The sequence below is a fragment of the Salarias fasciatus genome, chromosome 13, assembly GCF_902148845.1.
Source record: "Salarias fasciatus chromosome 13, fSalaFa1.1, whole genome shotgun sequence".
NCBI classification, from domain to species: Eukaryota; Metazoa; Chordata; class Actinopteri; order Blenniiformes; family Blenniidae; genus Salarias; species Salarias fasciatus.
Window position 1 is genome coordinate 29,630,169 of NC_043757.1, and position 16,310 is coordinate 29,646,478.

Below are 16,310 nucleotides of genomic sequence, written 5' to 3' on the forward strand. Positions count from 1 at the left end.
TCAGCCCCAATGATTATGAAAACACAGAACTGACCTGTAGGCAGCCCAGTAATGAATGATGCAAAAGACAACGCTCGCAAAATACAGTACACGGTACAGTCTGTAACCAGGAGGCTTCACTTACAGTCTGCAACCACCAGTCTTCACTTAGTCTGTAACCACCAGTCTTCACTTAGTCTGTAACCACCAGTCTTTACTTGGTCTGTAACCACCAGTCTTTACTTAGTCTGTAACCACCAGTCTTTACTTAGTCTGTAACCACCAGTCTTTACTTAGTCTGTAACCACCAGTCTTCACTTAGTCTGTAACCACCAGTCTTCACTTAGTCTGTAACCACCAGTCTTCACTTAGTCTGTAACCACCAGTCTTTACTTGGTCTGTAACCACCAGCTCTATGACTGCCATATTAACTTATATTTGTAGTATCTCTAATGCCATAAAGTGATATTTTCAGTTTCATGCCATGTTTGGTGAGGATGCAGATGGAGGTGTGTATCGTTGACTCTCAGTGTGAATCCTGATCTTTCCTCCAATCTAAACACACACTGTCAAGCAGTCATATCTGCAACCAGCAGCTTGGAGGAGAGCCGATCCTCGATCTTCTTGACTTCAGCTAAGGATGAATAGTCCTGGTTTTGTCCTTCTGTGAGGTCAAAGGTCAGCCAGGACTGACTCAGAAATGTCTTCGTCTGCATTCTGCAGCATTTTACAGATGGGACGATGTGGAAAAACACAACTTCAGGGTGTACGGGTTGGATCCATCTGAAAACACAAACATCAAGGCATCAGCAGACATTTCTCTGGCTACGGGAGCTGATGGATCAACATCTTGGATGAGGGCCGTCTTCTCCTGCTGTAGGGGGTCTGTTCACACAAAAATAATCAGAAATCACTGAATCTACATTTTCACCTGGTCTGGTTTGTTCCAAACAGCAGACATGTCTCCTGATCCAGAATGACTTTGATCTGATAATCTAGTTTCTCTAAAGAAGCTTTTTAGATTGTTTAAGACCGACGGTGATGTGGTTTCTGAATGGATGTACTTTCATAACTACAGAACGTACAGGACTGGAACGAGGATTTTATAACAAGAAATAAAGGTGAAACTGCACGTACTGGGTATCCTGATCTGGTAATGGTTGATTACAGTAAGAACTTCAACAGCTTCCGTCTTACTGTCAAACTCCAACAGTCCAGAGATGGTCTTAGAGGAGGCTGTATGAGACAGGAGGAAATCAAAAGTCAAACAATGATCAAATGAAATTCACCACTTCACATCACCTTATACCAAATCACATCAGTTCACAGCAGTTTGTGAAAAGAATCAGAAAAATTCAGTTTACTTACGTTTGGCATCAAACACTTTGAATTTGACAAATCCAGGCACGTCATGCTCCGTACACAGCTGCAAACACACACACACGCACGCGCACACACACACACACACACACACACACACACACACACACACACACACACACACACACACACACACACCGCTCAAATTACATGAGTATCTGTGGATTTGACTGATGTCTAATCTTTGGCTGAATTATAAAGACTTGTCCTTCAAATCAAAACAAAAACTGAAGGATCCACTCCGATCCACTAAATCTTTTCCTTTCTTCATGAGCAAATCATTAGAAAACTGCAGGAAACGTGGAGACCCGATGAATCAGCTGCAGGTCACAGATGGCTTCCTGTCTCACCTGTGCTTCCAGAACTGAAGTTTGGAGAACAAAAGCATGTGTTGAAGATCACCTTTCAGAGGAGAGACAGACTCTTCACACTGAATCCAGCTTCACACTGAATCCAGCTTCACACTGAATCCAGCTTCACACAGAATCCAGCTTCACACTGAATCCAGCTTCACTCTGAATCCAGCTTCACACTGAATCCAGCTTCACACTGAATCCAGTTTCAATCTGAATCCAGCTTCACACTGAATCCAGTTTCACAGAATCCAGCTTCACACTGAATCCAGCTTCACACAGAATCCAGCTTCACATTGAATCCAGCTTCACACTGAATCCAGCTTCACTCTGAATCCAGCTTCACACTGAATCCAGTTTCAATCTGAATCCAGCTTCACACTGAATCCAGTTTCACAGAATCCAGCTTCACACTGAATCCAGCTTCACACAGAATCCAGCTTCACACTGAATCCAGCTTCACACTGAATCCAGCTTCACTCTGAATCCAGCTTCACTCTGAATCCAGTTTCACTCTGAATCCAGCTTCACACTGAATCCAGCTTCACTCTGAATCCAGCTTCACTCTGAATCCAGCTTCACACTGAATCCAGCTTCACAGAATCCAGCTTCACACTGAATCCAGCTTCACACAGAATCCAGCTTCACATTGAATCCAGCTTCACACTGAATCCAGCTTCACTCTGAATCCAGCTTCACACTGAATCCAGTTTCAATCTGAATCCAGCTTCACACTGAATCCAGTTTCACAGAATCCAGCTTCACACTGAATCCAGCTTCACACAGAATCCAGCTTCACACTGAATCCAGCTTCACACTGAATCCAGCTTCACTCTGAATCCAGCTTCACTCTGAATCCAGTTTCACTCTGAATCCAGCTTCACACTGAATCCAGCTTCACACTGAATCCAGCTTCACACAGAATCCAGCTTCACACTGAATCCAGCTTCACACTGAATCCAGCTTCACTCTGAATCCAGTTTCACTCTGAATCCAGCTTCACACTGAATCCAGCTTCACACTGAATCCAGCTTCACAGAATCCAGCTTCACACTGAATCCAGCTTCACAGAATCCAGGTTCACATTGAATCCAGCTTCACACTGAATCCAGCTTCACACAGATTCCAGGGTCACACTCAATCCAGGATCAAACTGAATCCAGGTTCACTAGAATCAAGCTTCACATCAAATCCATGTTCACACAGAATCTAGGTTCACATAGACCGCAGCTTCACATTGAAACCAGGTTCACATCAGATCCAGTTTCACGCCACATCCAGTTTCACACCAAATCTTTACAAAATGAGTCCAGCTTCACACTAAATCCAGGTTCACAAAGAATCCAGCTTCACACAGAATCCAGCATTACGCCAAATGCATTTTCACACAGAATCCAGCTTCACAAAGTACCCAGCTTCACAATGAATGCAGCATCATAATAAATCCAGCTTCACAATAAATTCAGTTTGAAATAAAATCCAGCTTCATATTAATTTGAGTTTCATAAAAAATTCCAGTTCAAACTTAATCAGATTCATATTAAATCCAGATTGAACCTGAATCCAGATTTCTTTACATCGTTAATAAAGGGGCTGTATCCTGCTTTTTTAGCTCGTCCAAACCCTAGAAATGGCATTAACATGGTAATAGTTTATTTTTGGCGCTAAGGAAAAGTCATTTTGTGTGAAATAAAAGATTTTCTGGGGCTAATTCTGAAACCCGGAAGAGAAAACGCTCTGGTTCACTGAAAATCCCGCCTCTCCCCCTGTGGACTTTGACTGACAGCTACTTCAACCAATCAGAGCTTCAAAACAAATACGCTAGCTAGCTTTAGCTCTTTAGCTCTAGCTTCTCCACACGCAAAAACATCTTTTCCTGTGAGAAACTCACCAAGCGCAGACCCTTCAGACCCTTCAGACCCTCCAGACCCTTCAGACCCTCCAGACCCTTCAGACCCTCCAGACCCTCCAGACCCTCCAGACCCTTCAGACCCTCCAGACCCTTCAGACCCTCCAGACCCTTCAGACCCTCCAGACCCTTCAGACCCTCCAGACCCTCCAGACCCTTCAGACCCTCCAGACCCTTCAGACCCTTCAGACCCTCCAGACCCTCCAGACCCTTCAGACCCTTCAGACTCTTGCTCTTGCTTGACTGTTGCTTTCAGATGATGGTTAAAGTTTATCTCCGTAATCGGAGTTAGAAAAAGCAGCAACGCTGATTGCCGAGGGCCTGGAGGAGGGAGGGGGGCTCAGGGGAGCCGTCTTCACAGTGTGACGTGAACGTGGGAAAACAGCGTTTTCACGGTGGGAGGGGCTGCCTCTCTGAGCAGCATGAACACGAGGAAAGCTTAAACACGCAGGAACGAAGGAAAAAAACCCTTTGGGGTGTTTTAGGTGAGTACATAACTATATCACAAGGTTAAAACATACAAAAAGTGAATTTTGCATGATACAGCCCCTTTAAGATTCAATTCAAATATTACATCACATACTAAGAGGAGGTGGGAGGATGAAACTCACAGTACTATACCAGATGAAGTGTGGGAACACATTTGTTCGGAGGCACATTTGGTGACCAGTTCAAGTTTGTGGAGAGAGTATAAGTGGAAAATTATCAGTAGATTTTTCAATACCTCTGAAATTACTGCCAAGTAGAATTTAGGAAATGCTGACACCTGTTGGCGAAGTTGTGGTACTGAAAAAGACACTCATACCCACATATTCTGGACATGTCCAAATCTAAAATTGTTTTGAGATGATATTTTTACCACCATCGGCATGGTTTTTGAACGGACATTCACTAAGGACCCTCGTCTCGCAATCTTGGGGGTAATGCCAACTGACTTTAATGAGAACAGTCGTTTAGTTTAGTTTAGTTTCTTTGTTTCTTTCGTTTAAAACAACACAAAGACAAAAAACAAAAAAGATGAAAATACATCAGTAGGAAATATCTTCTGCGAATACTACTGACTGCAGCTTTGAAGTGCATCACCACTATGTGGTTAAAAGTGGACCCACCCACCTATTCCATGTGGCTTGATAAAGTTAAAGAAATCTATGGGATGGAGGAAATTACTTTCTCATTGAGAATACAACGAGATCTGTTTATTAAGAGATGGAGTTCTATAAAAGCCCTGCTATTTCAGAATTGAATGTATATGAATGTATGTGTCTGTTTATCATTTTTATGTTTCCATATGTAACACTTAAGTCCCTGTATGAGCATTTGCAATGTTAAAACGAAATAAAAATTAAGTTCCAAACAAAAAAAAAAAAAGAACCTCAATCTAGATTCACATTAAATCCAGATTCACACTGAATTAAGTTTTATAGTAAACTGAGTTTGACCTGGAAAAGTGAAGAGAGGCACAACTGGTGAGGTGAGAAGGACAGGTCCACCTGGACAGGTGAGGACAGGTCCACCTGGAGAGGTGAGGACAGGTACACCTCCACCTTATCTGGCCAGTATTTGTCAATGTCCCAGTATGTGCGAAGTGACGCTACTGAATATGAAATGAGTTAATATTTCTCTGACACTGTGAAAGGTCCTGTTGTGGAAATCTGATAGGTTTACATATGACAAAGTATTTACAATTCCAAAATCAGTAAAACACAGAATTGTGTCTTCAATGTTCTTGATCCAAACAGCTTTGGAAGAAGGGTTTCAAAGTGAAGGTGAAGCAGCATATTAAACCCATTAAATGAATGATTGGAGCGTACCCTCAGTAAATGGTCCTGTGATATACATGGAGGAACATTGTAGAAGTGCAGCACTGCCGATGGAGGCTGGATGATGTTTTTGGAGGCCTGTCCAGCACTGCTGAAGCGGTTGTTCCTGGTCATGGCAAAGTCTTTATAGCTGCAGCTTCCGTCCTCCAACTCAAACACCTGGCTGGGAATCACTGCGTGCTGCTTGGAAACACTGCACACACACACACACACACACACGCACACACACACACGCACACACAGAATAAAAACATGTCAATTTTCCTGAGTGCATGCAATGTCAATCAGTGCATCCACAGTGCCTGGCTTGTTGAAGCCAGGCACTGTGGATGCTGTCAGCTATGCTGTTAGATGCTGTAAGCTATTGGACGGTCAGGGTTTACTGTCAGTGAGCTGTTAGCTTCGCTGTTAGCCACCGGAGAGTCATGGGCTGTGTCCAAATGTCCACCCTGTCCCCTCACCCCTCAGTCACTACACAGTGCTGGACCACATAGTGGACTTTATAGTCCTGAATCCGTTGGGATTCGGACTCGCAGCTCCCTAATTTTTCCCTCAGCGCTGATCACGTGACCCCGGCTGGTACCATGGTAACCAGACGCACCGGCTCGCCAAGACGTAATTCCCTAAAAACATTTGCAATATTTTTTAATGTGCTCTTATTCTGCATTTTCTTTCCTTGTCATGTTTCTAATCATTGAAGAGTAAATAAAAATATATAATTGAATTATTCCCGGCTCGCATTGCTGCTCTTCCACCATTTTGCTGGAGATTCGCAATGCACCATGGGTAATATTGAGCCATCTAGGGACCATCGATGCTCACTACTTTTTGAGATGCATTGTGGGAAATTTCTAGTGCCCTTTCCTTTTGCCAGGAAAAGACGTAGCTGATTAAGATGTTTTCGCAAGAGATTATTAACCCGAGTACTGCGCACACAGACAATCAGAAGCTTGTTAAAAAGATCTGAAAGCAAAAACCCAACAAGTCGCCGCCTTGAACCACTGACTGGTAACGATGCTGTGAAGACAGAATGGTATTTGTGGGCACACATATTCAATGCACCCCACAGGGATTATCGTTCAATTAAACAAATAACTGTACACACCGAAGCCGCCCACTGTGCTCAGTTCCAGCTTGTCACCTGTTCCCAAACCAACTTTTATTCATGACAAGATTCCCAGCATCCCCCAGCCTCTCATCCGCCAACCATGAAACTGGTGTGAGATACTGCACATTCCCTCTCTTGCGTCTCAACTTCGCCATGAAAAAGAAGGTACACCATGTTTTTTCATGTTTTGGACATGAGGCCCCGGGTCTGCTTTGATATACTCACATGATCTTTAGTCAGAGATGTTTTAAATGAATCCTTCAGATGAACACTTAAAGTCTGTAAGTGAAAACTGTATTATGTCATTTTAAAACAGTGAGATATTCATAAAATGGGCGAGTACTCAACAGTGGTGGGCGCAGTCCGCTAATCAGCTCACTGCTAATTAGAGAAGCTAACATTTTCATTAGCGGATTAGCTGTTCAGCTAACTTTGAAAAACATCAGCGGACTAATCAGCCTCCGCTAAATTTACACATTAGCGTAGTGGTAGCTCTGGGAGCCAATGTAGGCTGACTCTAGTTTCCGAGAGTACTTGAACGCCTCTCGTACGTGCTTCCGTTACTGTGCAAAGTAATGAAAAGTCTCTTCTCTGCGGTAAAAAAAAACATGGATTTTGTAATGCATATAACTCCCGATCCGTTTGTCCGATTGAAACGATTCAAAAGCTGTTAGAAAGCCCCGGAACTCAACATTCCGCCGTCTCCTCCTGTCCTCATTTTTTCTGCATCATGTGAATCTCTGTCGCTGAGTGTGTGTGTGTGTGTGTGTGTGTGTGTGTGTGTGTGTGTGTTTGATTGGGTGCGTACGTGCATGTGTCTGTTTGTGTGTGTCCATCTCTCTTGTGATTAGACCCAAGTGACAAATTATAGACGTACGAGCAACACCGTCCGTAACTAATCGTCATTTAATTTATTTTATTTTGAAAATTGACCGGATTCTCTTGCCTTTTCTGTTTCCAACTTCCTGTCTGGTCCGATCTGCTCGATCCAGCTTGACAAATGGCGCTCTCGGCTCGCGTGAAAAACAGAACGGAGCGGGCGCTGCGCTCCCCTGTGCGTTGTGTGCGGCAGTCAGATAGGCTAACATGGGAGCTAACATGGGAGGCCATCAGAAACTCCGTGCGCGGCGCGTCCAGTGCGTTCCCCCGTGAGGCCTGTTGCAGAGCCTGCAGCGGCTGTGGGTGAGGCAGTTAGCGGTTATTGTTAGCTTCAGCTAAATCTTTTAGCAGGTTATCGGTTTAGCGTTATCGAAGCTAACTTTTTGGTTAGCTGTGCCCACCACTGGTAATCAACCATGACTTCAAACCATCTCAATAAAGAAACTTAATTTCACTGTAAAGACTGGAAATGATAATTGATCAACGTCTTACCAGACATTGAGCCTTTTGCCAAACACCTTGATGCTGTTGAGGTGTGTGATGGCTCTGTCCACAGCATATTCATCTCCCATTTCCACCAGCGCTGTGCCAGGAACACTCTTCATAAACTTTACCTACAACCACAGAAACCACGTTTAGCAGCTGAACTTGGTGGAATGCTTTCTTCATTCACTTTGTTCTAACTCTGAGAATCGACGGAGGGCCGAGTTGGACTGTGAAAAACACCGTCTGACAGAGGTGAAGTGGACCAGGTGAAAACTCTGGAATAAACTGGAGCGACTACACATAAACTTCTACTCTCCTACTGGCGTCTCTTTCATGTCACGACTCCTACAGTTACACAGACTACTAGTTCACATTTACAGCATACATTGTACAAAGACATGAAAATTCCTTACAGTGGCTCACAATTTAGATTACTGTATTGGAGAGAGAAATCAATAAGAGAATATTTATAAAAAGCAAAGTACTCCAGAACTGAGAAAGATATAAACTGTGAAGTCTATTGCAGAAGTATTTGAATCTTGTGTAAGAAGCAGTTCTATTCCATGTAGGAACTGCTAATGGAAACAACATTGTGAGAAAATGGTCAGCTGGGCACGTCCTTCATAAAAAACATCTGACCGCTTTGCTCAACAACTCTGAAGGTGACCAGAGGACAGGTTTTCCTGTTGCTACATCAAGTAATCGGAGTGGGGGGAAACTTGAGTCACATAAGTAACAGGATGATTTGTTTAGCGATTGCTGAACTGACTTTTCTTCCACCTCAAAAACTTGAAATGTTTCCCTCTAGTTCTATTTCATCCCGACTGACTGCCAGAGGCTCTGTGATGGCCGCCGGCTGTCTGGGCTCTGAGGGCCTCTCTGGCCTGCTTCTGGCCTTCTCAGGGGTCAGAGGTCATATATGCATGATCACTATCACCATCATATTCACATGATCACGCTGATCTTTATACGCTCTTCACATACTGGGTTACCTTGTCTTCTTATGGTGGTTAGACTAATGGTGATCTGTAGTGGACCTCTCTTGATGCACGCCCCGAGTTTACTACTAGTTACTAGTCTGTTATATATATATATATGTGTGTGTGTATACACACACACACACACACACACACACACACATATATATATGTGTGTATGGTTCTGTCAGTTTTTGTGTTGGTTGTCGGCTCTGTTTCGGTGTTGTCTAGATTGGGGTTTGGGATGGTTCTTGGTTGCGTGTGGTGTGTCAACACTGTTTTGCATTGTGAGTTTGTACATAGGTTGTAAAAAGACAGGAGCTGCGGTACTCTCCTGAAGATGAAGGTTCAGGATCCTTCGGGGGTCAAATACTCAGGGGACTGTCCTGCATGATTTTTTCTGTCCAAGTTAGAACATTACATCTGGCTATACTTAAAGGTGCATTAAGGAGTTTTTCAACTTTAAAAATACTTATTTTCCACCATAAATATGTTACAAATATTCAATAATGTGTACAATGTGCCCTGACATATTCATTGTAAGTACCTCTAACAGCACTAAATTCTCACTTGAAAGCTGCAGTGCCGGTCCGGCACCAGAATTTTTTGGGGGAGAATTTGAGATGATGTGACGTAATGCGCCTCCCGCTGGCCTGACTCGCTTAGCTTTCGTTTTGTCCGCCATTACTCCCTCAGATGCTTAACGAGCAGCAACTGAGCAGTACTGAGGATGGATCTTCCAGAAAGTAAGAACAGACTGGCTTCCAGCACTGCCACAGCTCCACACAGACCCACCAGGCAAAAGAAACTTAAGGTTACTGCAGGGCTGCTAAGAGAGCGAGGAAGGTGTTCCCCTCTTCCGTGCACGTACATGGACGCAAGCCACAGACACGAGTCTTTCACTAAACTGCAGTTACGCCCAAGGCCTGCAGGAGCCGTTGTTTCGCATGAGACGTGCAAACTCCTTAATGCACCTTTAAATAAATAGTAACAATCTTAAGTCAGTTGATAATGCTGTTTGGCATTTTTCATACCAGGTATAGAATGAAATAACTGGGGGGATCCTACGCGCCAAAAACCTGATGAATATCCTGCCAGATGATAAAGAGATTCAGTCTGCAATACCAACGTCTTCCACAACCACTGCTTCAACGGCGCAAAATAACACCATGTTAATGTGAGGAGGCTCAGGCAGTTAAAAACATGAGTTATCATTTGTTCATAACTATTTTTAATATGCCAAAAGGTCTAACTGCAGGAGCACACCTGCAGAAGTTGTATGTATTGTACTATGCTCAGAAGGTGGTGGGCTCCTGGCTAACCCTGCTTCAAACTGTGAAAATGACAATGGCTTCGTTTGTTTCCATCACTCACAAGGCAGTTGTGCACATATACCTTTTCAATGTTTCCATAGAGGCAGAAGAGGTTGAAGATGCGTGCACAGTTCATCTTGCATGGATGCAGACCGCTCACCATGGCCACGGAGCTGGGGGCGTGGCCGGAGTACGAGGAGGAGGACTGCGGCAGAGGGTAGGACACCATGTCCGGAACATCCACTGAGGCCAGCTTGTACCTGGTGTTGCTGGGCAGAGGCAGCAGGGGGAAGGGAGGACCTGCTGGACACACAGGAGTCTCATTTACAGTTTTTCACAATTGCTAAAACACTGAACCCCACTGCCTGAACCAGACTCTCAGGGGCCTCAACTCATTTTTCGAATCAAACACTCTTTTGGCAAAAACTTAAACACTGTTCAGGTCCGATGCTCAATTTGCAAAACCCATCTGCTCTTTTTTGCCAAACCTCAGACTCATTCTCAGCCACTAAACACATTTCACAACATTTTTGCAAAATTGTACTCACTGGCAGCAAAATGTGAACACAACTCCAACACAACTATCATCTTTTACACACAACAACTCAAAACTGAACACACATATTTCTAATGATGAGATCAGACCAAGAGCCCAGAGACAAGACGCTGGAGACTGAACCTCCAGGACCAGGACCCTGCAGGAGTCTGCTTTTGTTGTGTTTGTTTTGATTTTATTTTTTGTTATGACAGTGAATTTAGAAATCACTTTGACTTAGATGTTTTTTTTGTTGTTTTTTTTTTGCTAAATGCATTTCCAATACGTAAGATAAACATGTTCTGTGCACTACACACTCTGAAAGCTGCTGGTTACTGTAAAAATAACCCACATCGGGTGACACTGCTGACCCAGCACTGGGTCCAAAAGGGACCGAGCCAATGTTGGGTTATTTCTACCCAGCAGCCATTTGGGTTGAAGAGTTGCCCCTGATGCTGGGTCAGGATTTATCAGCAGGTCTGGGAAGGTTACTTTACAGTAAAAATGTAATCCCTTAGAATTCACACACAAGCGCCCTCTGCCCTGCAAGGCTGTCAAACCCTCCACTGGAGGCCAGCTGGGGTTCAGGGCAGTTCATTGACAGGGAGAGGTAGAGATTCAAACTAACAACCTCACAACTGCAAGACAACCGCTCTACCAACTGAGCCACAGCCCCACGTGTCTAGTGAGAGGGAGGTCATAGGTCGTTCCTTCTTATCCATTTCAATAATCCTCAGTGAGAACACAGGACTCCAGTTTCCTGTTGTGTATTTTGCCAGAAGTCTCCAGATGCAAGATGGAGAAAGAAATGCAGGAGTGTCCAAAATGGTGATTCTTCTCTTCTCTTAAGCCACAAAATCATCAGCTCACTCTGCTGGGTCGACACAATTCACTCAGTTCTGGGTAAAAGTTAGCCTCGTAAACCAGACCCGCCCACTCCACATCCGCATTTGGATGTAGTAGCTGGGGTGGGTCTGGGGACAAGCCAATACAAACTCCGTGCTGGGGGCGTCGTTTACTCCTTTCACTGACAGGCACTTCAGCCAATCAGCGCTTCAAAACAAATACGTCATCAAAATGCGTTAGCTTCTCTAAGGGTTAGCTTTAGCTCTTTAGCTCTAGCTTCTCTACACGCAAAGACACGCGAAAACGTCTTTTTCTTTTAGAACCTCTCCAGGCCAGACTCTGGCTCTTGCTTGATTGTTGTAATTCTTGGTATTTTTGCTGTAACTTTACTGATTGCAGCTTTCAGATGATGGTTAAAGTCCGTAATCTCCGCTACGCTCAGTGATAGCGTCACTTCCGGTTTAGCCACCAAAAAAAATTGAAAACAAAAAGCGTCAACGCTGATTGGCTCGGCCGTTTCATGGCCGAGCCGCATTCTCTTTTTATTGGCTTGTCCCCAGACCCCCCGGCTCCTAAATCCAAATGTGGATGTGGAGTGGCGGGGCTGGTTTACGAGGCTAGGTCAAAGTGACCCAATCTGCACAAAATCTAGGGCTACCCAGAACATGGGTTGGGAAAAAAACCCAGCAGGTTTAAAGCTGGGGTACTCGATTTTTCCCCCGTTTTAGAGAAAATTTGGCTTTACTGTCATAGAGTGTGATGTAATAGTAGTCATTTAGTCCGAAAAGTTTCATCGGTGAGCTCTCTCAGCCTTATAAATAAGCATTTTATCCTGGCAAAACCCGGAAGACGAAGTCACTTTGTCTTTGCCCGGACCGGGTCCTGATCCACCAATCAAATTTCGGAGTGAGGAGGGGCGGGCTTAGCACAGGCAAAGCCAGCCCCCAGCTTCATCTACAGAAAGAGTGCAGCGCGAGCCGCCGGAGCGCCGCAGCAAACGAAACACGTCTGGCGCTGCTTTGACAAGTGACTGTGGGAAGCTATGAGGCTGGAGCTCCTCTACTCTTTCACCCTGACACACTGGCCCAGTTTACACGGGAGCTTTTTCAATCCGATTGTAAACAATCGTATCAAACACGAGTGTATTCATGTACGGCATACAAAGCGATCCACGATGAATCCTCGTTTACAAGGACCCTGGGTGAAGCGGATTATAGAGTCCTGTGACATGAGGACAGAGTCTCTGGAGGAACTTGCAGGTCTTCCTCTCAGCAGCAGCAGTCCTCAGCGCCCAGCAGAGAGTTTTTATCTGCTGATCTCTGCTCAAATAATGTCCCAACATCTCCATGACACCTGCTGAAGGAGCGCTGCTCCCCCGGCCTCTCCAATGTTTTTTCTGTCGGGGTTTTTTTTTATTAAAAAGGTGTTTTTCTTCTGCTGGTTCTTTGATTGTCCTGCTTCCCGTTTACTGGGACGTCACACATCACTACGTATGAGGGAAGGCATGCGCGGAACAAATACTCCCCCCGTTTAATCCGCTCCACTGTCAGGCTCGTTTATAAGGGACACGGAGCGGATTGTCGATAGGTGTACACCACCTCGTACAGTCGGCTCCAAAATACAACCCGCTCCGAGCGAAGCGGATCCACTCTGGCGTTTACATGACAGATTTTACAATCCGCTCCACATATAATCAGCTTATAAGCTGTGGTCCATGTAAACGTGCCCACTGAGAGAGCAGACTCTGTCTGGAGGGATGAGAAGAAAGTGAAAGTAACTAATCGCTCGTGGGCAGCCCTCGCGAGTCAGAAACAGAAAAAAAAAGTCAAAATAAACTTTGATACTAAATTGATACTAAAGACTGACAAGGAATGTGCAGCATTTTCTGTAAATCCTTTCTAATAAAGGGTTAGATAAACTGTCTGGAGAAACGGGAAAGCTCCCCGAGTACGCGTGATTCAACGTGTGTGTGTGTGTGTACGGGTATTTCTGTCCTTGTGGGGACATTTGGTCCCCACAAGGATAGGAAAACCTGGCACGACCTACCTCGTGGGGACATTTTTTGGGTCCCCGTGGGGGGAAACAGTGTTTTCTTGGCCATGTTGTTGATACTGAAAAAAGTAAAAGTGCAAAAACATTTCTTTAGGGCTACGCTTTGTTTTGGCGTGGGTTAGGGTTAGGGTAAGGGTCAGGGTTAGGAGTTAGACATGAATGGGAGTCAATGGAAGGTCCCCACGAGGATATAAATACAAACATGTGTGTGTGTGTGTGTGTGTGTGTGTGTGGGGGGGGGGGGGGGGGGGGGGGCTGAATATTCGGATCGCAAGATTATTCGCTGAATGTCATCATAGTGACCGTCTTCTGAACAGGAAGCAGCTGCGTGCATGTACGTGGGCGCAATCTCGTGCACGCACACGGAGGAGGTGCCGGAGAGGGAGGGGGAGGGGCTGTGTGAGAGTGGCACGAAGAAGGGGGCGTGGTTTACAGTTCCAATCCAGAGAATTGGGTAGTGTAGCTTTAAGAGTGTGTGTCCTCAGTTATTTCATGTCGTGTCTACTGAATGATCTGAGGTGAACATGTTTTTACTTGCTGTGTGGAAGATCTGAACACACAGTCTGGTTTTGAACACAGGATATCTGGTTTTGAGGCGATAGTTCGATTTTGACCGAAATGTCTGAGGTTTTGTGAAAGTACCGTATTGGCCCGAATATAAGACGACTCTGATTATAAGACGACCCCTATTTTTCAAATATCATTTTGTGAAAATAAAAATGTGTTGAAGACAATAAGGTTACTCATAAGAGAACTTTTTATTGTACAATTATTTAAACTCAAACACTCACTGAGATAACATTTCTCGTGATTTAAGATAAAATAAATATTACTGCAGTATTAAATAAAAAATATATTCTCTTTCTCAAAATATGCAACCATAGGCAACAATTAAGAGCCTCAAAGGTTCAATAACTGCATTAATGATGTAAATAACTTTATAACCATCAAATTCCAGTCCTGTTCAGCTTCATGAACATGAATAACTCAGCCTCCTGGATGCTGGGTTCAGTCTGGCCTGTAGAGAACAGTTCTTCAGAGAGAAAGCAGCAGGTTTCAGCTGCTCTGAGCTTTTATTACTTTCTCCTGAAGGCTGGAAAACTGAAACCAACCAGATAAACATAGAAGTGAACAAACACACAAGATGCTTCACAACACACATCACTGTCTGAAAACAACACAAGTCAGTATTTAAAATCAAAGCCGCTAGCTCAATGCTAACTAGTAATAGAAACGCCATTAACATGCTAACGGAATTAGCATCTGCGCTGAAACTTCAAAACAAACGGCCAAACCCACAAGTATCAGTTCCACCTCCATCCTGAACATCAGCTAAGTATACTCGAGTACTGACAGGCAGGTATTCTCGATGCTGTTTGAAATGAAGCTTAGAAAAACCAGCAGCAGCCACACTGCTCAGTCTTCTTCTCTCACTGCTGCAGGCTGACACTCTGTCCAGCTCACTAGCTCCCCCTAACGGGGGGCGGAGCCACTGCATGGAGCAGAGGCAGGACAGCTCCCCGGGACTCTGGCTCCATCCAGTCCTCCACCCTAGCACCACCCTATTTTTGAGAAAACCATTCCTGGAAGAAAATATCGTCTTATATTCGGGCCAATACGGTAGTTTGGGTTTTTGGATTTGCATTTGAGAAAATGGAGAAATGTGAATGAAAAATCAAGAAATGTGTTTTAGCAATTGTGAAAAACTGTAACATGGAGGCATTCTCTTTCACAGCTTCCTGTTGGAATGCCAAGGTGTCCGAAGTATTCAGGGACTCAGCACAACATAGACCAGGAAGTACATTCCACAGAAAGATTATTTCAATTTTGTCTTTTAAATTTGATGGAGTTCTAATAAATCTAATACACTTAATGTGAACTTTATTGAGCATTTTAAAAGGAAAAGTCAAATGTATCTGGATTCAATCTGTCTCCCACTCTGTCTGTCCGTCTCAGTTTCATTAACCAGTCGTCCTCCACCAGTCGTCCTCCACAATCCGGTCTCCTCCACCAGTTTAGACTAGACTTCATTCACCAGTTATTGTCCACCAGTTGTCCCCCAGCAACATTAGTCCAAAAGTATCCTCCACCGGTTTTTATCAACCAGTCGTCCACCACAAGACTCCCTCCAATAGTTTTCATCCAGCAGTCTTCATCTACCAGTCGTCCTCCACCAGTTGTCCTCCACCAGCTGTCCTCCACCAGCTGTCCTCCAGCAGTCGTCCTCCAGCAGCCGTCCTCCAGCAGTCGTCCTCCAGCAGTTGTCCTCCAGCAGTATCAGGTCTTGTGCTAAGTCGACCTGCATGTTTGTGTTTCTATACAAGTGAGGCTGCTTTCACAGCGACTAGTCCTAGAGCGGTTCGGTTCGGACACAAATTATTCATAAACGTCGCAGCTGTCAACTAGTTCGGTTCATTCACACCACTTGTTTTTGCAGATGAACTCTCCACTGTGACCCTCCTGCCCCTTGGTGGCGCTGTTCACACAATAGTGTGTTTTGGGTGATGGAAGTGAACCCTGATTGGCCAGCGTGTGTTGCTACGGAAGCCTCCGCCGACCAAAAAGCCTTCTCCACAACAGAGCGGACAGGACCGAGGCCGGTCAACGTTCACACCAGCAGCAGACCGTACCGGGACCGCACCGAGACCGTACCGAGACCGCATCGAGACCGCA

The 16,310-nt window shown here is 44.7% G+C and overlaps 1 protein-coding gene across 1 annotated transcript in view; it reads right to left on the reverse strand.

Annotated features, from left to right (window-relative positions):
• Positions 1 to 706: 706 nt before the first annotated feature.
• Positions 707 to 16,310, reverse strand: part of hnrnpll (heterogeneous nuclear ribonucleoprotein L like) — a 59,366-nt gene continuing 43,762 nt past the window's right edge. Inside the window, exons 9-14 of the mRNA XM_030107313.1 lie at positions 10,287 to 10,504; positions 7,921 to 8,042; positions 5,433 to 5,634; positions 1,348 to 1,405; positions 1,117 to 1,215; positions 707 to 762 (exon numbers count right to left, since the gene is read on the reverse strand). Coding sequence (XP_029963173.1) covers positions 707 to 762; positions 1,117 to 1,215; positions 1,348 to 1,405; positions 5,433 to 5,634; positions 7,921 to 8,042; positions 10,287 to 10,504 — 755 coding nt within the window. The remainder of the gene's footprint in view (positions 763 to 1,116; positions 1,216 to 1,347; positions 1,406 to 5,432; positions 5,635 to 7,920; positions 8,043 to 10,286; positions 10,505 to 16,310) is intronic.